Below are 27,312 nucleotides of genomic sequence, written 5' to 3' on the forward strand. Positions count from 1 at the left end.
AAAATTTCATACATGTATGTCTAAGTTTTGTTTAATTTGTGTTATTTCTATTAAGCATGTAGTTCTATAATTATATAGTATAAATATTTTTAAGATAAGGCAATTCTTACAAAAAAGGAATGTTTCATTGCATTTGTATATTATTGTACTTTTTGTTGTGCAATACAAAATGTATTTATATACAAATACTTTTTTTCCTGAAATAAAATAAAAATTTTATTTGAGAAAAAATAAGATTGCAGTGCTTAAGGGATTATAACAATCTTAAAATTTTAATTCAAAACACTTATGTTTTCTTTAAAATTAATATTAATAAACTTCATCAATAATTTGTTATGTAATTTTGTTTTCATCCTTGTTTCTGTTCCAAAGTGTAAAGGAATAATGCTAACGAAATTCTTTTTTAGGGCATTGATATAACCAATTTCAGCAGCAGCTGGAATGATGGCTTGGCATTTTGTGCACTTCTGCATTCCTATTTACCCAACCTCATACCTTATGATGAATTAGACAGCAAAGATAAAGTAAGATTTTTTTTACAATTATTTTATAATTCTACTGTGATACTTTTTGATATTCCTTTTAATATTCTTTTTTGTTATTTGATTCCAATTTAAGAGTGCTACGAATTTTATTGTTTTATCAAAAGGAATAAGAACATCAGATATGAATGACTTAGAAATAAGTATTCAACTGTTGTGGTATCAAGTTAATAATATTAAATATATGTGTATGTTTTTTTATACTGGCATTACTATTATATATAGTTTTTTATGATTGAAGTTAATTTTTATTTTAGTTTATTAATATAAACAGCAAACTATAACTAAGAAAATTTAAAATAACATTTTAATTTTAATTTTTTTCATAAATTTATAAAAATGTGTTTTTGAATTAAAATGTTATCCTTTAGTTTTAATAATTAAAGAAAAATGTTGGAGAATATATTACAAATTATGTATATGGTAATATGCTCCAAAATTAAGGAACAAATTCACTACATTTTTAAAAATGTATAGCTTTTTAAAATCTTGTAAAAATTATTTTATGGATTTCTTTTATAAAAAAGGCACAGAGAAATTTCATTTAAAATTCAATTAAAAAATTAATAGCTGTGCAGTACCATCATACTGTATGGCTACATTTTTTGAATTTTTCTTATGATAAATTTAGCACTAAAATCATAATACCTTCTATGTGTTGTCAACTGGCAAAGAAATACACACCTCTCTTTATTATTATATATACATATATACTATTACTTAAAGATGCCTTTTATACAAAATATATATTAAAAATTAGATTTATTCATTTTATATCAAAAAATATTTTATTTGAAGAGAGTGTTCAAAAGGTTTTATAGATGTTTTAATATTATAAATATGCTAAAATTGATTTAATTTTTTTTTTTTTTTTTTTTTTTTTTTTTCTTTTTAGAGAAGGAACTTTACACTGGCATTTCAGGCAGCAGAATCTGTTGGAATTCCAACAACTCTGGTAGGAAGCAAAATTTATATCTTCAATAGTTTCTTAATTTTTCAAATGAATCTTCTGTCTTAGCGTATTGCTAGCTTTACAATTTATTTATAAATCAATATGAATGAGTTCCTTAAATTCTATTTTCTCTTTGCGAAAATTTATTTAATTAATTAATTAATTAATTTTAATAATGTTATGATTATTAAATCCATCTCAAAATAGCTTTCATTTTTTACCCCTTAATCTTATTTAAGGAGTTGAGAATTGATAATATACTTAAATCTTATAATTAATGTAAAATATATTTCCATTGATGCCCAGCAAGAACAGCCTGCCTTAAACTTTCTCACATACACTCCAATATAGATCCTATCCTCCTTCCTTCACAAAAAATTGTGATCTTTGGATATGGCACAATTACCTTACTAGGCATTGGGGAATGAGAGTTACAAAATATAGATCTTTAACGTCAGATCTGGCAATTTTACTGGATATATCATAAGAATATATATTTTGTATACCTTTTCGATGACTAATTGATACCAAAATTTGACATAAAACTACAGTTTTAGTCGCTAAATAACATCAAATTTCATTGATTAAGTCATTTACGTGCATGAAAATACAGACAGAGGAGTCAGACCTTTGGCAGATTTCATTCAAAATTTGATAAAAATCTATATTTTAATTATTATTTATTATTTATTTATCCAGCTTTTTACATTTTGAAGTTATTGAGTTCATTTGTATTTAAACAGCCAATCAGATTTGTTTTTGAATGGATTTCATGCAAAATTTGATAGAAACCTAAAAATTTGGCCTCAATTCTGTATACTGAATTTCAGTTATCACAAGCAGCTGGTACAAGATGTAGAACATCTTGTGGCAGCAGCAGTGTAAGAAGGTATCTTTACAATATATACAACATTTAAAATATCAGATAATACTATATAAGTATTGCAAATATATTAATAAAAATTGAACATTTTGTTGAGTAACAGATGATTTCATATATATATATAATTATTATTATTATTATATAATTTTTAATCTATCAACTTCAAAAAATTATTTTAATAACATTTGTTGAGTAACGGATTATTGGTATTCAGTTTAGCTTGAAATTTCATGCTCTCCATTTGGATTGAAAATTTTTAATTATTGTTTAAGATTATAGTCATGAATTAATCTTAACATCTGTTTCATTATTTGTAGTAGAGTAAATGCCCTTAATGTAAAAACCAACAATACCTTTTTAGTTATAACACTGATTTCAAAAAAAAAAAAAAAATTAAATATGTATTAGATTCTAAGCTTCATTTTTGAATAAGTTTTTAACCAGTATAAGCCAGCTTATTGGAAAATATTCGTTCATAACAAGGAAAATATCTGTGTTGATTGGCATACTGTAAGTATCAAAGCTCGTGCAGCTACCAGTATGACATAAATATATTTTGAGAGGGAGAATGTACAGTATGGTTTTATTTACTTTAAAAAAATGTATAATATAATTTTAGCTAATTAAAAATTAAACAAGATTTTGCTGTCTCTAAGCTAATTTCTGAAATTCCACAAAAATAATTTTTATGCCATTTTAAAATGTAAGATGTAGTCTTTCATCATACCAATTTAGTTAGGTCCCCCCCCTCTTCTTCTTTCTAAATTTTGATAATAAACTTGCCACAATAATTTTCATTGTTGCAATGAATGACAAATAATTTGCATTGTTTTATGAGATTGCATGGCTTTCTTCCAGTGATCCAACTCAACAATTCTATTATGATCCTTTCAATCTACATGAAAAATCAGAAAGTGAAATTACATTATTGTAAAAGACAATGTGTAATTTGAAATTGATTACTGAGGTATCTAAGTTATTAGTGCAGGACTTCTGAAGAAGTGTTCATTTACATTATAAGCAACACAGTTTAAGGCAATTATAATAGCAGGGCTTTAATTTTTATCATTATTTGATGCTTAAAATACTTTCTTAAGGAAATCTTGAACATGAAATTATTCCTAAATGATCGAAAATTCACTTTAATCATTTAATTTAGTAATTTTCATTTGATTGAAAATCAAAATAATCAATATGCCTAGCAATATTATCAATAATAGCTAAATCAAATGTATTGTTGCCAAAGGCAACTAGTATTACTGAAAGAATAATGTATGTCCCATAACTTCATTGAAGGTTTTGCTGTGGAAATGCAGACAGATTCTTAAAAATTTAGGGGAAAAAATTGATAAATTAATTTTTTTAAAAAGATGATGTTTTCAGATAAACTTTGCTGCCAATGGCCACATTGATATTTACACTTAAATAATTTAAAGTAATTATTAACAAGATTGGATATTTTTTGATAAGCTATGAAATTTAAAGCAGTTGTTATTTGTTAAAATAAAATTATTAATTCTGTATTTGTAACAGATCTAATTTTTAGTATTTTTAAAGGCACCAGTATATAAATTATTTATTTAACCTTTTATTTCAGAATATAAACGATTTGATTTCTCAAGAGCGGCCTGATTGGCAGTCCATTATGTCATATGTTACAGCAATTTATAAACATTTTGAAACCTAAGCATATCTACAAACATTTTAGTGTATGTGGATGTTTGATCTTTTGTGCCAGGAAGAAAAAGGTGAAGAAAGGTATCCCACAGTTTTCTAGTCAAACATGATTGATTGTCTTGTATTCAGAAATTTCCATATGCATACAGCTAGGAAAACCAAAACTAAAAACTGAACAAGGACGATTTTATTATTGCACTTTTGTCTGAACACAAGCTTCACATTTCTGCTTATTTAATTAGTTTTGAAATTTATAAATGTCAGATTTTTTTCTCCTTTCATTTCACACAATTTGTCTTGTATTGCTATTCTTGAGGAAGCAAAAGAGATTGTGGGCACTGCCAGTGTATGAACTTTTTTTTTCTCACCATATGGAGCTTTCAGTATGGTATTTTTATATTTTTGTAAAGATTTATATTCATAATTTCAATTTTTAAAAAGTACACTTGATAAATATTTTGCTACGTAACATTTTGCAATTTTTTAGAATTTTTGCTTTTGTACTACTTTAGTAAGAATTTCATGCAAGTGCAAAATTTATTTTAAATATACTGTTGTACGGTGTGTAGGTAGCAATTTTTGGTGTCTTGTCGTAATTCCCCTTGTCCTTCTAAATCTTAAAATGTAATTTTTTAAATTGCAACTGGCTATTAACAAAAGCTCTGGATGTTTTTGAAAAATCTTATATACAATTCAATTAGGAAAGGCATAATTCAATCAAATGTATTGAAAAATGTCTTAAATCTGATTCAGAAAATCCCTTAACTTACAGAAATTTTTATGACTGTTTCTGAATTCTTTTTTCAGTCTTTATACATTTTGGAAACAGTATTGATCTGTAGAGCAGGTTGTGGTTAGAATCTTTTCTGATTTTTTGGCATTTTTATATTTTTTTATAAAGTGAGTTAACATTATTCTTAGCAGGTAATAAATCTTTGTGCTACTTTAAAATCACAAAAAGTGTCATAATTTGAGAAAAATGAAATCCTAAATTATGTTTTTAAAGATTAAATTTACTACTTACAATTTAAATGGCAAGTTGCTCAAAATATTTTATAATGTCTTTATGCTTTAGAAATTCTGTATTCTTTTTACAAGTAAAATAAATTATTGTAGAAATTTTAAGCAGTCATGTATTAAGTTAAATCTGTGATTGGCTGCATCTTTATTTTCTGCACACATTGGTGTGATAAGACCAAAGCAAGTTTTCTATTTGCTGTGATAATTATTAATACATCTAAATTTATACTATATATTATTAAATGTAGATCACTCAAGACATTGTAATTATTACAATTCTAATTTGTCTGAAATATGCTGACAGCTATATTATTTTAATCAAGAATCGAATGAATTGACAGTCTGTATCCATGTGTATCTACGAAGCGCAACTAAAATCCGAATGTTAATGAATATAAACCTTCTGTGGCTCATCATTGTTCAAGTTTAAAAATACATTGAAACATTTTAAAATAAATTTACTAAAGAATCCAAGAGTCTCTAAAGAATATGTATAAAAATTAATTTTGTGTAACAGTTTTGTTATTGTAAATGGATGGAAGTTGTGTAAAGTTTATTGTTCAAAATATAAGTATGTGCATGTTAAGAAAAGCCGTTTCATATTCATCATTTGCACATTAATCAGTTAAGTGTAATATAGAATTCAGTATTTGAAGATTCATTTTTTTTCATCCTGTATTTATGATACATCAAATTCAGATCATTATTCCAACCTGATTTTAAAGAATTTTTAGTATTTTGATCAGTATTAGCAAACAAAATAAATGTGTTAAAGTTGTGTTCCTATTTATGTGTACATAAATGGAAATTTTTCTTTCACTTGCATGTCATCATCCTGTTGAAGAGAAGAGCTGGCTTTTGTATGTTTGATATGCATTAAATGTCATTCTAAAAATCTGTTTATTGTTTATCTTATTTAATACTTTTTACCCCTCAATTTATAAAAGAAATGTGGTGAAATCAATAATTAGATTCAAAAGCAAAAAATACTTTGGAAACATTAATAAAATTTTATTACCCCTTGACTTAAGAATTGTTAACTATGCAAAATTAATTAAATGAACAAATAAAATGTCATCAACTTCCTGGATATTTTCAAAAATTTAAAGGGTGACACAAATATACACTCCTAAATAGTTACTGTTAACAAAATTGGTAATGAATGCCAGTTATAGAAAAAAATAATTAAAAAATGAGTAATATTTATATTTACTAATGATATAAAGAATCTTAATCAGGAATATCAAACTTTTCTGTATAAAGAGTTGAAACTTTCTGTGGCTCACCTAATTAATCTCTTGAATTATTCCATCCAAAATTTTATTCACACCCTTTTCACTTCATTTTTTAAAAGAAATAGCGTGAACTTTAAGTCAAACTTTTTACTCATCTGGCTTTAAAGAAGGTCTTAATGTTTCATTACAAATATAGAAGGTATGCTTATAATTTTCTATCTAAGTAGTGGAGATTTTTAAAAAAAAACTAATTAAAGTAATTGTTACGAGCAGCATTGTCAACCTCAGGGTTTTACACAGATGGCAAGGTACATGACAAATACAGGGTTTATATCCATGCTGAGGTATTTATCATTATTACAATTAATACTTTTTTAATTGTTTTGAAATTAACTTTATTTTATGCAATTAATATCAATAATTCAATTGAAAAATATTGATAAAAAAATCCTACATGCAGAAAAAAGCCAAATGTTTTGGACCAACAGCAAATGCATTATCCAAGCTGCTTTACTAGTAAACGATATTTTATATACAGTGAAATATAATCATCTTGAACCACTTTTTGTACACATTCATTGAACTGCCTGTATCTTAACATAAATGTTTTATACACATACAGAGGTTCTTTTTAAGTTCATGTATATTAATATACTTTTTTTCCTTACATATTTCCAATATTTATGCAAATTATGTTTGCACCATATGATAATATACAACCTTAAGTCATAAGATTAATGAAAGATCACAGATATGATGCATCTTGAAAAAAATTATATTGATCCCTCACCTACCCCACTTCCTAATAGTTCTTAGCTGTTTAAAAGACGAATAAAAATACTCTTTTCTTTTCAAAATGAATTTTTAAAAAAGTTACGATTTTCAGTAAGAGGTTACCGAACAAAATTTATAATTAAATGATCTAAAACTGATGCTTAATTCGTTTTGTTAACTTTAAAACATATATGCAATGGCCATCATGATTACTATGAATAATAACCAGCTGTTATTTATATTTATTAATTTTACTATTTTCACCATATCAAACACTGAAGAGTGTGTAAGTGTCAGATTTTTTAGTCAATATAAAAGACTGAGAGTGAAACGATTTTATTCAAATTATACACTCGTTTTTTTTTTAACATTTTTCATCTCTGCATATTTACATGAAAATTTTTTTTACCAAAATAATATAATGTAAAATATTTTATACATTTTTTTTTCATTGTTTCAAAAGAGTTTCAATTGACTGATCAATTTTTTTTTTTTTTTTTGGTAAGTCTACAATTTTTTCCCCTTCAACATATACCTTTGGCTATTTTAACTTAATGCCAAATATTAATTGCTTCTGCAAAAACCATAAAAAGGATTTTTTATATCATGTTTTTATTCTGTATTAAGCAAGTGCAAGAGACGAAAATCATATATATACAAATAAAAACTGTTAATCTTCTAAAAAAACAACAGTTAAAATTTTACTTTGTACAGACACAGGTACATAAAAAAAAAAGTCTGAACATGTAATATATAATAACAAATAATTAAAATACAAGAATATTTTTACCAAACAGAATAAAAATTCTTTTCTTTTAGATAATTTAGTTTTGTTTAATAAATCAGAATTAAACTGGTAATAAATAATTTAAATGTAAAATCAGTTTATCATCACTTAAGAAAATTTAAAATGAGAATATTCATCCATTTCTCAACAACAGGAAAGTTGCATTGTAAATAGGTACTTGGGTGTCAACCAAATCATAAAATACGATTCATGAAGATATATAAAGCAACAGATTTATAAACTTTGGATCTTTAATCACAATTTATAGATCTTTGCTTTGCTGCCTTTCTCCATAAATACTTAAAGAATTTCAGATCATTATATTCCTAACATAGAAATTAAAAGTTGGAGTGTATGTATACTTTCTTAATATAATATTAATAATCAGTTAAAGAACAGTGCAAGTTAACAGAAAATCCTTTTTCGTTGTTTTATCTCTTCAATTTATAACAAATAATTTTATTTAATAAAAAATGTAATCAAATAAATTTTTCAAATTTTAATTTTTACACAATTAGTTATACTATTTACTTCTCAACAAATATGAATAGAATATTTCATTGTTTATGAAAAAAAGTCAGTCCCTGCAAATATAATGTTTTGCTTCACATAATTTACTCTGTTTTGATATTTTGATCAAGTTGTACTATTTTACTAAATCTACCGTCTTGAATTTTAAATAGAGTGGAGATATATACAACACAAATGAAATGATTTCCTTTAAATATTCTCAGAACAATTTAGAATTATAATTAATTTTCTTCTCTTGCAGACAAACAAACTTGAAATAAGCACTAAATTTTGAAAATTTTTATGCTTAAAGCTTTTAATACTCTGGAAGACACCCCAATAACTTTCAATTGAATTTTTTTTAATGTTAATAAATTATTTTTCAATACGTATTCCAACAAATTACTCTTTAATATCACACATAAAAACAAGAGACACAAAGTGCTTATGGGATACTTGAACAAAATAGAATTTCAAAACGAAACATAAATAAAAACTAAACATATGTATATCAGTTTGGACATAACAAAAATAACACACCAACAACAAGTATTGGAGGTGCAGCTTGAGTTTACTGAAACCTTGATTAGAAAGCAACATTTGGATTGGTACAGAGAAATCAACCCCAACTAAGACTAAAGGCAATTAAGATTCTATTTTCTTGACAGGAAAGAAGAGGATCCTTTGAGAAGCAAGTCATGCTTGTGTCTTAGTGAAGTATGATGTTTTTCCATATGCATTGGAGTAGTGGCAGGCACGAAACTGAAAGGAAAACAAAACAGTTAACCAAGTCAATTATTCAAACTTTTAATTCAGCAAACAAATCAGAATTTGATAAAGCAATAGATTGCAGCATGGATATTATTAAATGTTACTATTAAAACACAACCTGACTCATAAGCTCAAAAAGAAAGAAAATTCACATCTTATTATATTTTAAAATATAATGCCAAATGTTTAAGATTATTTGAATACTTAATTTTTTATATATATTTATTTTATTACAAAAGAATAAAATGAAATTAAGAACTATACTTGAAATCAAAATTGTTCATTTTATTCTAATTTTTAAATGCTCGAGGAAAATGGTTCAAAATAATTTTAAGTTCATCGATTTTTAAAAGGTAAATAAATAAAAGGAGAGAATGCAGTTAAGTTAAATATGGCTATACTATTTTACATTACAGTAATATATATATACTCTTATATTACTGCATGCATGAACATATTTTCTGGTTCCATAAAGAAATTATTGAGCATGGAGATATGTAGCTTGAATAGAGAAATCAACATTTGTTAATAAATACATAATATTGAAACAATTATTAAACAAAAAAAAATTGTTTCACAGTTCTAATTTATTTAAGATTCAAAATAAAAAAAAATTAGCAATAACATTAACCAAATATACAGATTGATATATGATAAGGCTGAAAAAGCATAATATGAAGTAATAAGCACAACAATTAAGAAGAAATGGAGTAGCAAACAAAGCAATCGCCCAGTATCCCCAAAATTTTTAGATCTATCTAATATCATAATTTTAAGCCTATAACACGAAACTATATCTTTATCTACTGAAATTATCATAAAAGAAACCATTAGTATAAATATCAATAATGACTTATATAAAGCTATAAAAAAAGCATTTTACTAAAAACAGTATTGGATGGATTTTTTTTAACAGTTAAACCAGTCTTAAAAAAAGAATAAAGTAACAATTCTATTTTTTTATATATATATATATATAAAACAATGAATTATTTTATTACATTTTCATTAACAATTTTTTTTTTTTTTTTTTTTTTTTGCACACAACTTGCATCTACTTAATAAAATTTCTACAAACTCATCTACTTTGAAAACATCAAATTTCAAACATGCTAAGCAAGCATAAACTAATTTGAAATAAATAGGAATGTGAAATAATTATATACTAAATTTAATTTGCATAACTTAAAAAAATAAAACCTTCAGGGTTACAAATGCAGAAAATTACAGCCAGAAGAAGAATATAACAGATTTAGGGTAGGCAAGGGAAGTACAGTTTTAGGAAAAAATTTGAAGACATCTCGTATTTATAAAAAATTATGCATAAAATTTACTAATCTGGAATTTGATCACACAGTAAGAATATAAAACTTCTGTATAAAACACTCTACTATAGTATCTGATAATTTTATAAGGAAGGTCTTCTTAAGAATTAAGATGAACAATAAAATAAGAATTTTGAATTTTAATTTTTACTCAACCCAATTTCAATTTTCAAAAGCTTATATTAAGAAATTGAATTAGATATAATAAAAAGTTAATATAATTAAATGGCAATTACATGTCAAATTTTGAAATCAGAAACATTTTTTAAAGATGTGATTAATGGCTAATACTGCAAATGAAGATAAAATGTTGTTTATAAAACTTTCTACAGTTTATGTAGAATGTAGTTATGTTTCTGTGGATATGTTCCCCCCCCCCCCTTCATTCAGAAAATTAAGCAACTCTCAACAGTGGGGTCCCGAAGTCATTAATTCGAAAGTTCAAATCTGCTAATAATTATGGTAATAAAATGTAAACATATAAAAAATTTAAATCAATTTATGAGAAAATTAAATACATTAATGAGCTTGTTATTAAACTGCAATTTAGAGGTTTTACATTGCCCAAAGTGTGTTTTTCTCTTCACCAGTCACATGATTAACTAGCAGGGCATTTGAATTTTAACCAATGAATTTTAAAAGTTGTTAAGTGAATGTTGCAATTACAAAGTGAAATATTATAGAATTCAATATTTTATTTGAAACTTACTCCTAACCTACCCAATACTGAAAAATACAAATGTTTGTTTTAAATGTATTTGTATTATTAAGAAAAAAATAAGTCAAACAGATTGTACAGCACAAGCAAATAACTTTTTTCTTAATGCAACAACAGTATTCAACTATTAAATTAGGAGTGTATGAATAATTGTACTGCTAAAAAAGTAGATCAATTAAAATTCTTCTGCAAAAAAAGCTTTTACTGATATGCATCAATCAGTTTTGAAAATTGTATAAAAGAATATTTATTGATATAAACAAGATGCTGACAATACAAGAATCTTTACTACTGAGAAATTTGACAAGAGAAATTAACAGGTTTAAATACTGAATTAAAAAACCCAATTTTTAATACAGCTATGGGGTTATATATTTTAATAAATAATTTTGCAGCATGAGAATTTTTATTATTAATTTGACAAATATGGAATCAAAGTTAAATAATAATTATGCTCAAAATTCCAGCATGAAACAAAATTTTTTCGTGCAAACTAACACTAGAAGGCAACTTTTGTTTTAATTCCTGTTTTTATTTTTATTATAATAATTTTTAAAATAAAACTTTACCACTAAAATAAAAGAACTAATTAACTATTATACTGAAAGCATTTATTTTAGCTTAAAAAACACATATAAATGGACTTTCCATTTCAAGAAATAATTATTAACCACTGACCAACAATAAGGAAATTTTAAACAATAATTATTTTTTAAAAATGCAATTTTTTCCCCAAAATATGCAAATCTTTATCATAAGCCTTACCTTTTTAAATCTCAGAGAATATTAGAATTTTGGAAAATATTATACATATTTTTTTACAAATTATAAAAAGGAAGCAAAGAAGATCGAAAGAGAGTTAAAGAAATGAAAAAGATGCCAGGGAAAGCAATCACCTCATTTACATGCCAACTCCTGTCGCTCCATGATCGGATGAATAGAGTAAATCCCAGCTACTTTCAGAACCCTCACTTTCCACCTGATGATCACCACTAGAAGCAGAATCTGCCAAAGATGGCTATCGGAAAGACAATTTATAGATCACAACAAATCTTAAATAATTACCTTTTTTTTCCTTTAAAATTGTTATCAAAGCCAGTTCACTTTAATTTCAAAGTTTATATCTATGAAATTTTTTTTAACTGAAATAAAGTTCATGAGCTAAAAAAATCTTCACATCTTATTTCCCCCCCCCCAATATTTCCAGAATATTGATTTGGATACTGTAATAGCAATTTAAATATATTTTCAGTATTTTAAATTAATTGAAATCATTTAGAATTTTTAAATTACAAAACTGATGCAAGAATATGATGTTTACGAATAAGAATTTTTATAGCATTATTTAATCTTAATTTATTTACAGACATATTAGATTTTTTTAAAAAATTCAAAACAAACAAAAGAAACCCTTATACAGATTTATTCAAACAGTTATATTTAATTTTTTCAATGTCAGAGCATTATACATTGAATTTTACCATTCGAATATTTTGTTCAATTTAAATTTGATAAAAAAAAATCTATAATGATAGATACAAAAACAAAATATTATAAAATTAATATTATGAAATAAATTATTTTACAAACACAAAAATGCTGTTGAACTTTAATTTTAAATTTTCTTCGTCACTTTTCTTCCTTGAAAATATAAAACTTTCCTAGTATATTGCCATCCGAACTGGTCCCTGCTTTATTAAGAATTGATTTTATTGATGGATTCAGCAAAATACTTCAATGCAAAAATATTTGAAGCATGAATGTAGATTAAAAGGAATTCAATCAAATGCCAATCAATTATAGCACTGTCCTCATTTTACACATCCAAGGGATCAGACAAACAGTGATGTAGACAAAGGAAATGTCCAAATAACAGGAAACCATCATATTAAATACTACTTAATCCAAGGTGGCCAATAGAAAACAAGTAAATGATGGGGAAATGTTAAAGATAGAAATGTAAATATGGAATAATTTTACAATTAAAACATTTTAAGTTAACACATGAAAGGAACATAAGCAAATGTTCAAATTAAAATTATATATTATTCAACAATTATGAGAATATCTACAAATAGATTTTGTAAAATGTGTGATTTTTCTTTGAAATATTACATTGATTTGATATCCATTGATATCGTACATGTAAATGGAGTCTAATACATCAATATTAATAATCTGCAAATGTTGAACATGATATTCATGGTTGAAAAGTGTATAGTCTCGTTTTTTACTAGTAAAATTGGGAGTAGATAGTGCTTCTTTATTTAAATTCAACATTAATGAGCTTGATTACAGTTATAAGTGATATCTGTGCCGATTTTACTTCATTTTTTATTATAAAAGACTGCATATCCGATCTGGGACAAGTAAATTAGTACATAAATTTAACTTAAATTGATTGTCCAACTTTCTGTTGAGCTTATTTTGGATTGTCAAAATCATGGCATATTTTGGCTTATGGTAATTATGATATGGCTTACATCAGGATTAATTCACATGGAAATTAATTTACCTAGAGTAATCCTGAAAGTTTAAAAGAAACTATAAACATTTTTTTAGATTCACATTTAAATTACTTTATATCATACACAAAGCATAAAATTATGCATTTTAATTATTTTTTTATTTTATGACATATGCAATTTGAAAACTAAGTCGATATTAAAAATAATAATAATTTTTTTATATATATTCAAAGCTGGAAATAAAAGAATAAATGAAATGTGCATCTAATTAGCTTTGAGCTTATAGATTAAAAATGAAATTATTCAATTTACAAATTATTTCATTAATTGCAAAATTGATTTTAAAAACCATGGCTATCACTCTATGAAAATATTCTCATAATTGTAATATGTTTTCAAATTCAGATTTGCTATTTCAGAGAAACAAATTCTTTTAATATTCATTATCATATTAAAAGTGGATTGAAAGTTTTAAAGTTTTCAAAAATCATTCATATCAGATTCCATATGTTACTGCACAAAATCCAATTTTTGCAATCCGAAAATCTACTAACATTCCAAAGTTGCAAAAATAATAGAAGTATTAGTAAAATACTCTGTTCTTCAGAAACATTAGTCATATTCAGTGGGACATTTTTATACAGTTATTAGATAATTATTTACATCAAACTAATAAGATAAGTTTCTTTTCTGGTGGAATAATTTAAAAGAATCAATGTACAGAAGGACATAAAAGTAATGAATACAAAAATTGAAATTTTTCATTTAATTTATAAAATTTTTTATAGCCTTGGAAAGAATCCCATTCTTTTTTTTAGAGCAAAATGAATAAAATCTTGAAATTCATAACAAATTGAATAGATATAGGAACTAGACAAAAATACTATAGAGACTGTTGCAAAATGAATGACACTAGACACAGTTTATTCATTAAGATTTTTTTTCATGTTTTTGGATCTTATTATTTTATTTGGAATTCATATTTTTATAAAAATAAATATTGCTACAGATAGAAATTGAATTTGATAAATGGGATCAATTTCTAATAAAAATCCATAACAATAAGGCTTACGAAATATGCAAGGCTAAACTAAGGAAGGGAAGGGAAGACAAGGAAACTTTCTAAAACAAACAGGCAACATAACAAAACATGATTGACAAGAATGTAAATGCAAGACAAGAAGCAACATTAGATTCATGCTTAAAATCAATAACTTATATTTGCATTTAATAAATACAACTGATGATTACATTGAAAAAGCTTGTAAACTAGATCAGGCGCACAAACAGTTTAAAAACTCAAGTTCATAACTAAAACTATTAAAGTTACTTATTTTTGCCTCATGTACAGAATATTTCAAGCATAGCAATGAATGATTACATAATAATGGAATTAACACATTTTTAAAATCTGTTCTTCACTAAAAGACCATATATATATATATATATATGTAATGATATTTTAACCCTAATTTCAATTTAATTAATTTTCATAGTAACTTCATCTTAATTTAGCCCATAGTAATTTCATTCTAAAATATTCTGTTATTTCGTGATCCAACTCCACTGTCTCTACTTAATTAATTCAAGAGAAGCTTTGTGAAATTGTTGAATCAGCTAAAATCTAACTTTCCCACACTACGCGTGAAGAGATAACATACCGCTGATCAAGCAAATTCTTTTTTTAAATCTTCCTGTGTTTCCCCTACCTTCTCCGCGCCTGTAATGAAAATCCCTATCGAAATCTCATAATACATTAGCACTGTAAAGAAATATTTTCCCTATCAAAATCATAGGTTATATAAGACCAGGGATAAAATGTCCAAGAGCTCTTCCCTCATTCCTTTCTGTGTCGTTCTGTGTGCTCGTCGCTTGTACATATGCTTGCTTCTTCAAAATGAAATAAAACGACGTCACGAAATTAAAAGTATCTTCATTGCCTTCAACTGCATAATGCTTCACCACAAATAATATTACATATATATATATATATATATATATATATATATACTAAAAGACCATTATATATAAAAATAACTTATTACCATAACTCTGTTATTACTAATATAAAAAACAATATAAAATTTTTAAACAATGCCTTAACACAGTGTTTATCCTCACGAAAAGAATTTTATTATTTTATAAGACAAAGTAGAGAGTGTGGAGTTGCATTTTGCTTGCCATTTCTGAAATATCGTGAATAGCTAAGGCCATTTATTAGAATATAACTTTTAACAACTAATTCATAACAATTCAATACTCTGCAATTCTATACTTATGAAATTCCATCATAAGCCAAAGGTCATTAGTAATACTTTGTACAAAGCTGTACTTTTGAAAATATACAAATACTTTAGATCCATTTTTAAAATAAAAATACTTTTGATACAAAATAAAATATACAAGTGTAGATGGATCACTCATACAAAATATCATTTTTAGGTGTGATGCATCTACATTTGTATGGTGGAAAAAACTACTTTTTCTTCCGAAAATTCCAAATTGCTTTTACAACAAAAGCTAAGGTCAAAAAAATCTAAACAACCACTTACGAATCGATGTCATTCTCATTTTATAAAATAACTTCTATATTAGCCCTTTTTAAAAAGTTTAAGTAAGAAAAAATATACTTACAGCATCTTCATCCAATCTACAACGGCCTTCTTTTCCTTGATAGTGACGGCATATATGCTGGAGGAACTCTAATCGTAATTCAGACAGTTGGGTATTTAGATTTCCAACTTTATTCTGAAAAAATAAAAATCTGTCAGCATCTTATTTGTGGCATTACTTCATTCGTTTTATTAGATTATGCATCGAATTTTCTGTCAATTCTCGAAAATTTAAACAGTGAACTGAAGCAGAAAGGATTAAATTTCAACTAACATAAAAACTTTGTTGAAACTATACTTTTTTTTAAATAAGAGTATAGAAAAAAAGACAATTCAAGATTTAAGTCTTATGTTTACTACAGAATATTTTTATAATTTATGCAATATGTCAAAGAATTAACACTAAAAAAAAAAAAAAAAGAGAGAGAGAGAGAGAGATTTCTCCAATTTATTGTAAAATTCAGTTTTTAGTTTTACTTTCAAAAAGATTTAAATGGCATAAATAATAATATTTTATCTTGTTTCAATAAATAAATGTGCTTCTGAAAAAATTATGAAATCTAAATTTTTTCCTTTGTTCACAAGAGATCATTCTGTGAAATATTCTCCAAACAGCAACAGTTAAACAAAAAAAAAAAAAAAAAAAACAATCTTCTGCAACCAAATCTGACCATTAAGAAAGAATTAAATTTTAAACATCACCATTTTAAAATAATCAACAACATCATAATTTTCGGCTAATCAACCGCTGGAGAAACTTCAAATTTCGAATTACCTTCTACGAAAGAGTCAATAGAGTTGTCTGAAATTGTGCAATTTTATAAGAAAATAAATTTTTATAAATCACCCAATAGAAAGTACCTTTCTTTTATTTAAAATGTTACAATCACAAAAATATTTTACAAAATATGACTGTGGACCGGTATAAAAATACAAAATCCATAATTCATCAGAGCATTTATTGACTCAAACTGCAAAAAAATGTCATTCTTTACTTTAACTAGACTTTTTTCTCCCTTATTAGATGTACATGCCTAATACAAACTGTTAAGAAATTAGTTGATGGGATCCGATTAAAATGCATTTTTTGTAATTATATAAACTATGTTTTTTAATTTAAGGACCACAAAATTACTGAATCAATAATTCAGCTATTTTAAGAATTCACAAATTATTATTATTTTTTTTTTTTGCAATTGTTTTTTAAGAAAATATATTTTATTATTTCTTACAGATTCATGTTGAAAATTACACCTTTCTATGTTTAATTAGCAGCAAGAGTAACTTAATAATTTAATTTTAATTGCTGTAACGGCAACAAAAACTAATTTTTTTTCAATACACCATAAGCGTGCTCATGTAGATAAAATTTTATATATTGCAAATTAAATTATTTGATTTAATGTCCCAAGATGCTTAAAATATTTTTATAAACAGATTAAAATTAGAAATTTAAATAATATGTTAAAAATTAAGATTACTTAATTTTTTTTTATTACAATTCTTATTGAAATTTTTAAAAAAAATTGTTCAGAAGTGTACATAACATAGAGCTGAGCTCTATGGTACATAACTACCCTCCAAAGTATTTTATATGCCAAGTTTAATAGCTCTAATATAAATGACCTGGACTGTAAAATGACGAATACATATATTCATCATTATTAAGTAACAATTTAAATATATATAATTTATCAAATTACATCTATTTTCCTTCAACAAATTGCATCCCAAACTTAATAGAAATCTATAATATGATAACTACACATTTCAAGCTCAATGTATGTGTTATTGTATTAATAAACAGCCATTAAAAAAATTAAATGTCGGAAAAGTTCAAATTATAAGACTCAAAACCTTTGAAATCATCAAAATCTTTCGACAGTGTACTTTCTCTTGGTATACTCTATGTAAGAACATCATTAACCAATGTAATATATATATTGGTTAATGATGACCAAATATATATTTCTCGCATAGATTATATTATATATATATATATACACGAGAAAACCGTTTTTAACAATATTTTAGAATGAAGAAAACGGTCCATTTTTAAACACCATTTATTCTCATTTGCAGTACTTTCTCTACTTAACTCTTTTATAAATGAGGAATAGAATGCCTAAAAATGTACAATTAACAATTCTTAAAAATTTTATTCGATATGCATATTAAAACTATGAAAATCAAAATTAACTTTTTATTTCAGAGTATCTTGATTTCCAAAAAATATTAACATGATCCTCTTTTTTTTTTAATTAATGTATTGGAATGGTTTTGCATTTGACTGCGCAGAAATTTTCTAAAATCCTTACCGTAATCTCATTTCATTTCATTTCATTTATTCCATAAGCAGCACATTGTCAGAGAACTGAATAGTCAGACAATAATTTTTGGCTATGTCTAGTCAATTTTAAATTCATTACATGAAATATTGAATATGCGATAATAAATATGTGGATAAAAAGTAAGAAAAAAAAAAATGAAACATAGATTCTGTTAAAAATAATAAGATAAAGAATTTTCAACAATTTTATTTGGAAACAATTAAGTAATAAAATAAATCTTGCTACTTTTTCATAAAAAAGTTATAGTTTAATATATTTATATTTAAAATATTTTCTTATTTAAATATAAACATTTCAGCATTTCTTAGAAGATGCCCTTAAATTGCAGACAAACGAAAAAAAATGGAATCAAATATATAAAATTGCCTGAATACCAAGTTTCTTTTTTCAAATATTTATATTATATAATATAGATATATATTATAAATATATATATATATATAATGCAAACACATATTTCGAGGCAGTTTTGTGGTTAAAGAGAAAAGACACTTGAAAATTTTTAAAACTGCGCTTTATTCCATCCCAGGAGACATAATTTATGTACAAGAAGCGATGACAAAACTAGCGTCCATTTACAAGCAATACAAGAGCAGAAGAGAACGAAATTTTCTCTTTAGTAGTTTTTACAATGAGATTTTGATAGGGATTCTTTACATGTATCGATTTTGGAAAGGGAAATATAAGTATCTTTTAGAAGAATTTGCTAAGAGTGACCGATTTTTATTCTTCCACCTTGAGTATGTGAAAATGCCGATTAAAGCAGTTTTACAGAGCTTGTGTAGTATTAATAATTTTTTTAAATGGAATTGGATCAGGAAACAAGACAATTTTAGAATGAAGTTAATATGGACTAAATTAAGATAAAAATTAGGAAATTAATTAGGATTCAATTTTGATTCAGAGATATCATTACGTATATGTTCGGGTAAAGAGTTTTTTGTACTGTTGAGACTTGAAAGAATTTGCAATCATTGAAAAAAAGCCATAATTCCATAATTGATCACTTGAGTGATTAAAGAGGAATCTTTACAAACAGATGATATAATTATCAGTGAGGCCAATCCATGACCATTGTGTACCACAGTTTTGCTGCTAAGAATAGAAGCAAAAAATGTCTGATGTTTTAACACCTCAGAAAGGAGATTTTTCCCCTTTCAACAAAGTGAGAATCAAAGCTAAAATATTGACAGGGCAATAATTAAAATTGCCGTTATTACATTCCAGCCATAAGTGAGAAACCACAGCATTAAAAAATTAAATGCTAATTTAAATAAATATTCTAACTCAGTAGAAATATTAAATTTTATGAAATTATTATATGTATAATAAATCCTTTCTATCACACCAGGTGGGGGGGAGGGAAGGGATCTATATGAACTACTATCTCCAAAACATTACAGGAATTCAATATATGGACAAATTATTTGACCTGAATGCTTATCTGCATCTTAAAATATATACTTCAACCTTTCTTGGCCATTTTTGACAAGAAGTAAGTCTTTACAAAACACGAAATTTAAAAATCTATAGCACTCCTAATTATAAAACAATTTTCAAAAAAAAAAAAAAATCCATCCACTAATTTTGGATACTTTTACTTTAAGTTAATATTCACCAGTTGTTACATTATGAAATTATTATATGTATAATAAATCCTTTCTATCACACCAGGTGGGGGGGAGGGAAGGGATCTATATGAACTACTATCTCCAAAACATTACAGGAATTCAATATATGGACAAATTATTTGACCTGAATGCTTATCTGCATCTTAAAATATATACTTCAACCTTTCTTGGCCATTTTTGACAAGAAGTAAGTCTTTACAAAACACGAAATTTAAAAATCTATAGCACTCCTAATTATAAAACAATTTTCAAAAAAAAAAAAAAAAAAAATCCATCCACTAATTTTGGATACTTTTACTTTAAGTTAATATTCACCAGTTGTTACACATAACTTCTAAGCTCTAAAAGTCATAATACCTTCTGGTAATAAATTTTAAAACTCCCTTTTTTTTAAAAAATCTTTTCCTCCTTTTCTCCCATGCCTCATTATCCATTCCATCTCGTGTAGAAAACTTATAACTAAATAATAAAAAACTTCGCATACCTCAATATAAAAATTGAACTTGACGTCATAATTGACGTCTTAAAACCATATAATTTGAAAGAAATTTTTTTCCTTTAAAACAATATGAAAGTCAATAATTGAGTCAACTATTGGCATTTTTAACTACTTGGTTTTTCCACTAACTTTTGAATTTCATTCTGAACTAAGTAACTAAAATTTGGGTGAAAAAATTCAAGGTACACCAAAATTCAAGGTTACTCTCTAAAATATATCAATAGCAAATTCAATAACTTAAGTACAGTAGTTTATTCTGTACATTGCCAACAAATGAGTTGTCTTTGTTATTGTGATTAAAGATGATTTGCAGATTCCACAAATTTTCATAAGTTTCTAATGCTAATTTAATATTTTTATCATAACTAAGAGTTGTAGCAAAACCGATTAGTTCAAGTATCTAGGTACTAAAAAGTTATATTTTTCAGTAAGATATTTTCAAATATTAAAGAATTCTATACTAAACAATATTTAACATATGAATAATCAATATTAATTTTCATATTTTTAAAATGAAATCAAACTAAAAAAATTCATATCAAAATATCATATTTGTTTAAAAATAATTAAAAAATGATAAAACAACTAAAAATGATAAGTAAAATTAAATTATTTTTTTTTATTAAACCTAAAATCTGTTTCATAAAAAAAAAAAAAATAACAATCTGTTTCCATAATGTGTTTCTAGGGCAGCATCTTGAGAATTTTAACATACTTCATGTTATGGGAATACGAAGACATTATTTGAGTTGACTTGATCTTTTTCTTTACCAGAACATCTTGAACATCAGAGATATAAAGACGATTCCCCTATTCCCTAACCAAAAGTTTATATTTCTTTCTGCAGAAAAATTGCTCTATATGCTTATTACTTCAAAAGTTCAATGTTGGACATCAAGATTTTAAGAGCAGATTTTTCATATTTTTGTGTCTATTATTACCCAACCAACACATATCCTAAAAGGTTAAGCAGGCTATGCCTACTTCTCACGTCACTGATTCTCTGTAAAAATTCCACATTATGAAAAATCGCAAATCTTATAAGAGCAATCTCAATAACTCTTTTTATTTTGATTGCTGAAAGAAGTTCCAATCAAAACTTTCAAATTATTCCTATTCAAAAAGCATTTCAGTACTTTGTTTTTAAATGCAATAAACTTAAACAATTGATGGTGAATTCAGCGTCAAAATCAAACACTAATCAGACAGTTTGAACAACAATTAATATTTAATCATGATCATTAATGCTAAATAAAATATAACAATAGACTAATGATAATATTTCTTAATATTATTTAAAATATCACATTTTAGAATAGGAAGTGATATTATTCATAGCTTAAACTAAATAGTTATTATTAAGAAAAGCAAATCATGATTTATTCTACATAAAAATTTGCTTATAAAATATCAGTAATGTTTTGTAATACTGGAGAAATGATTTCCATAGGAGAAAAATGATAGCAGAAAAATCTGCAACTTATGATCTCGTAACTAGGAGTTGAAACTTGCAATTCTGATCATATATATTAGATTTAGAAACTAATTTCATATTGAAAAGTATATCAAGAAAATTATATTTTGAAGAAAAGCCTAGACATCAATACAAACTAATAAAGGAAAAAGATAAACAACTGAATGAATTCAAAAATACTGCAAAAGCTAGGTTGTAACTATATCTGTATTGAAAGAGTTGAAGAAAAGCTATTTTTCAAAATTTTATAGTCAAAATATATAGAAAATTAACATTTAACTAAGATATTTAAAATATTAATCAATTTTTTTTTAAAAAAATTCTGTTTAATTGTGAAGAACTAGAAAAAGTCAGAGCCTTAATTTTTGTTTTATCTGTTCCAAGTAACACAAGCAACTCATACTGCCAACCTGTATTAGGCCAAAAAACATTCATCTGCAATTTAAATATAAAATTGAGCATATAAACACTTGAAATTTCATATGAAAAGAATATTTTGTGTTTTTTTTTTAATACAATTTTCTTTTATTGCATACCATCCCTCCCCTCTACAAATATTGTTTATCATTTTCAAAAGCAGAATTAAAATGAAAAGCAAATGTGAATGTCATTTTCATATTAGCATAACCAAAACTGTCCTCTTGAATTATGTAACCATTTAAAAATAATTAAAAAATTATTTTTATAACCTTAATGTTGAAATTGTTTTTAAAGCATTTTCATTCTAAAGGTTGGATCTAGAAAAAATTCCAATTAACATACAATATAAATCTAAAAAAATTGACCCAACATACTCGAAAAAAATTACTTTATTAAAAAATAACATCTATATTTAAAAAAATTCAATTTTAAAGCCATTTCACCATTGCAGTCAAGTTCCACTTAACAAGCACAAAATAAAAAAAAGGCTAGTTTAACGAGCGACTTTTCATGGAATGAGTGCCGAGGAGATGTGATGTTATATGTAGGTTTGATCTATATCTCAAATATCAACACTTGTTTAAAGATAATCCATATTTCTGCATAAACTTACAGATAGCATTGTTAAACGCGACTCTGAAAGGTTTGAACAAGTACCTAAAAACCTTCATCGGATTATGCTTTTAATTAATGAGAGAGTGTCTCTCGATAGAATGATATCTATGAGCTGGAAGAACCCATCGAGTACTACCAAGGAACTTGCAGAATCGCATTCTGCATCAAGAAAAAAAAATGCAAGTGAACTTTGGTCAGAAAAGGAGGAAAGAATAGCTTCAGCAAAATTACAACATTCCAGTAAAATTAGAAAAACTGAAAGCCAGGAAAATTATATATGTTGGGAAGCATCAGTTTAATTGGGCAGTAGCTATAAATGATAAAATTCATTTAATGATATTGAAGATAAACCATTCTCATTTTTATCAAATTTTAAAGCATTCAAGAAGAAATATTTTTGAAAAACTTTGTTAAAAATCCTGCATTACAAATAATAAATTATAATATTATAAATACAGTTTTTTAAAACCAAAAAAAAAATGAATCATACTGCCCTATTTTACATTAATTCCTATGGAAAAGTTATTTAACTTAATAATATTTCACATCATGAGCAAGATCCAGAATCGGGTTATGCTCTTGAAGCAAGGTTTCACTGTAACAAGAATACATTATATTTAAATATAAAACGTTTCACTATCATTTGTTCCCCATATTTATATCTGCAGGACTCTATAATAGTTATTCAGTAAACTTATGATCAAGACCAAGAAAATATTTTTCCCAATTTTTCCACCACACAAAAATTGGACAGAATTTTCAATTCCCTATGAAAAAAAGCTGATAACTCAAAAAAAGGGAGATTCAATAATATACTTGCCTTATAGTGCAAAATAAGCTTTTTGATTCGATCTTGAATATAATCTGGTAGTATGTTTAGTCCATCAAATTCCATGATTTGACAGAGATGAGAATCCTTTTTTAGATTTGGCAAATCACTGGAGTCATCACAGGGGGTTGCAGGAAAGCCGGAGCTTGGAGTACGTGAATGATTTGGGGTAGCATAGCTACAGCTGCAAGAGTTGGAATGATCATTCTTCTTGCTACTCATACGAGCTTCATTCACATCTTGATACCAGCTAGGAAAGCTGGAAAGCCTGTTATCTGTAAGGCTAGCATGATTTGTAACAAATAACAAAACGTCCTCGAGAGAAACTGGCAAATCACTTGTGTCGGTACTAGTGTCACATACAGATTTTAAATCTAGAGAGGCATCGAATAATTCTTTAGAGATATTTTTACTTCCCTGCTGTTCTTGAATCAGTGCTCCACTTTCACTGACTAATGTATCGGTAGAGCCATCAATGGCAGGATGTCTGAGAACAAGATTTGAATTAACTATGTCACCTATTTCATCATCTGTCCTTTCACAAGTAGGCACATCTATATCTTCCTCCAAATATTTAAAAGGAAGTGGAGGTTCAACAGTATCTGAATCACACATTACTTCTTTATTTAAGTCCAATAATTGCGAACAAGCAACGGATTCTGTGAAAGAGTTTTCTATAAGATTTGGGTCACTTTTCCGCCTATGTAAGGTCTCTAAATGTTCCGCACTGTGAATGTCATCACAAGATTTAGTTTTCACTAGATTTGTTTTTTCTGGTATGCTTTCAACCAAGTCTGGTTCTGGCTCTTCTACAGGAGGAACAGTTGGTTTACCAAGGCCAACTGAACTATTTGGAACATATACTTCATTCCAGAATTTCAGGCACCTGATTTGACAAGATGGTCTTAAAACCTATAAGCGGGTAAAAAAAATACTCAAATAAGGTTCTTGTTAAACACAAGTTTTACAGCATAAAATCTACTGCAATACAAAAGAAAAGATTTTCTTTTTAAGTATTGCAGTGTACTGACATTTTTTTTAGTAAATTTAAGGTAGAAAAATTAAGCTCTGTCCCAAGTAAGTCCATTAATTATTTGAAACATTGATTTAAATTATATTAATGATTCAATCAAAATAAAAGTCTTCAAGGTCAAATCTTATTCAACAATTACAAGTATGGCACTGATGAATATATCAATACCAACTTCAAGAAAATAAATGTGTATACAATTTGCAAGTTTTGTATATTCAAATTTAACTTGCCTACAAATCGATTATAATTTTTATATCTAAAATTAGAAGTAAAAGTTCCAAGCTATATATATGATATATAATTAACAAGATTAATTCAAAATTTTATAATGCTTTTCAAAATTTACTAAAAATATTTGCAGAAATCTATTTTGAATGCTGGATCATAACGAAAAAATCTTTTAAAAAATTTCAAATTTCAGCAAGAAATATTTAAAATACTGATAATGTAGTAACACCCACTTAATAATAATAAAATGCATGTTAGTAGGTCCTTATTCTAAAATGAGATAATTAAAATGCAGATAAATATTACTTTGTACTGTTTGTGATAATTTTTCCTACTTACAATTTTTATACATTATTTTGCATCAGTTTTCTGGGTCATTCTATATCAACTCAAAAGATTCTACAAACTTTCACCATCTCAGATTTTCAAAAATTTTGGCACAGATATATTATTTATATAGCATTGGAAAAATATATTATATAGATAAATAGTTATATAGACAAAAAATGTTATATAGATATATAGCTGCAATTCAAAAATGAGTTGACATAACATTCCAAAGCTTTGTTTAAAAGTGGTGCATAGAATTTTTTCTGAATTGATCTATAAAATAGAAGTGCCATTTTACAAAACTTTCCATCTCTCATGTGGTACACCACAAACAAGCTAATAAATAAAAAAGTCAAAATGTACATAAAATTTAAATTCTCAAAAATATTTTAAATTTCTCAAAATTTATTCTATGAATAATTGATGTAAATCATTTGGTGAAATAAATTTAAAATAAGTTATTCATTAAAAATTTTAGAAACTAAAGCTCAATCTTACATTACTATTTAGCTGAATAATAAAAATTTTTTACACTTCTGTAGAAATAAATATAAACACAAATCTAAAAAAGATTACAGTAACAATTTTAAAGTAAAATTGTTTAGTAGTAGAATATGCTCATCATTTCAAAAAGCCATGCTTATTTGGCATATGTCGCTCTCAAGTATAATATAACCACTCCTAGAAGAGATCATGCAAATCACTTTTATCAGTACATCTACAAATTATGCTTTCTTGGATATGAGAATGATGTATATAGCCCAGAAGAATGCAATAAGAATTATTTTTCTTCATTATTTTTAATACATATTTCAAGCCTTCAGCTTCCCTCATAGATAGCAGTAACTTGAAAATGAAACTCAATTAAGATTTGAAGATTAAAACTTAATTTATTAATGCAATGTTTTGACTATATATATATAAAAGATTACAGCAATTACAATTACATTATTACTAAAAAAGAAATCTGCTTTGATTAATATATTATAAAAAATATTTTTTTTTACTATGTAACTGTTTAAGGAAAATGTATGAATAAAATTCAAACACAGCATACTAACAAACTTACCTCAGTACTAAGATTATATAGATAATTATGAAACTGACATTTGTCATGCAACACAGGCCATATAGAAAATGTCCTTAAAGGCACACTGTGGTTTTTTCTCTCTTCTTCAGTATTACATAAAAATGTGCCAAAAAGACAAGAATAAGTATGAAGTACCAAGCGTGTCTGAAAAAAAAGTTGATCATGTTAAAACACATTTCTTGTTTCAGTTATAAAAGCATTTAAAATAAATATTTTAATTTTGATGATAATTCAGTTAAGTATGCAGATTAAAAATGAAAGTAGAAAACCTACCAATTTCCACTTTTAGTTCATAAAAGAAAAATGAACTGTAAAATTGTAAACATACATTGATTATTGAAATGCAACATACTACTGATTTGCTCTTAAATCGATATGTTCTATATGCTTAATGCCAAGATATTAAAAAAAATGGATAAAAGAAATTTTGCAGATTAAACTTTTCATTTGAAGCAAAAGATAGAAAAGAAGTACTTTATTTTGCTAAACTTCACATGGTACCTTTCTTTCATGTTTTAGAGACCTAACTTCATACAAT

The 27,312-nt window shown here is 25.8% G+C and overlaps 2 protein-coding genes across 7 annotated transcripts in view; one reads left to right on the plus strand and one right to left on the minus strand.

Moving 5' to 3' along the window:
* The window catches only part of LOC129968744 (cytospin-A-like), a 90,453-nt gene extending 84,503 nt beyond the window's left edge, over positions 1-5,950 (plus strand). For all 4 annotated transcript variants that reach the window (XM_056082948.1, XM_056082951.1, XM_056082950.1 and 1 more), the window contains exons 14-16: positions 408-524; positions 1,438-1,497; positions 3,975-5,950. In XM_056082948.1, coding sequence (XP_055938923.1) covers positions 408-524; positions 1,438-1,497; positions 3,975-4,064 — 267 coding nt within the window. In that variant the 3' untranslated portion in view covers positions 4,065-5,950. The remainder of the gene's footprint in view (positions 1-407; positions 525-1,437; positions 1,498-3,974) is intronic.
* A 2,822-nt stretch (positions 5,951-8,772) lies between these two features.
* The window catches only part of LOC129968678 (myotubularin-related protein 3-like), a 31,045-nt gene continuing 12,505 nt past the window's right edge, over positions 8,773-27,312 (minus strand). For 2 of the 3 annotated variants that reach the window (XM_056082814.1, XM_056082812.1), the window contains exons 10-14: positions 26,754-26,918; positions 24,085-25,005; positions 16,297-16,410; positions 12,091-12,212; positions 8,773-9,142 (exon numbers count right to left, since the gene is read on the minus strand). In XM_056082814.1, the coding sequence (XP_055938789.1) occupies positions 12,096-12,212; positions 16,297-16,410; positions 24,085-25,005; positions 26,754-26,918 (1,317 nt within the window). In that variant the 3' untranslated portion in view covers positions 8,773-9,142; positions 12,091-12,095. The remainder of the gene's footprint in view (positions 9,143-12,090; positions 12,213-16,296; positions 16,411-24,084; positions 25,006-26,753; positions 26,919-27,312) is intronic. The other variant, XM_056082813.1, reaches the window with a different exon arrangement.

This window comes from Argiope bruennichi, chromosome 5 (assembly GCF_947563725.1).
Source record: "Argiope bruennichi chromosome 5, qqArgBrue1.1, whole genome shotgun sequence".
Classification (NCBI taxonomy): Eukaryota; Metazoa; Arthropoda; class Arachnida; order Araneae; family Araneidae; genus Argiope; species Argiope bruennichi.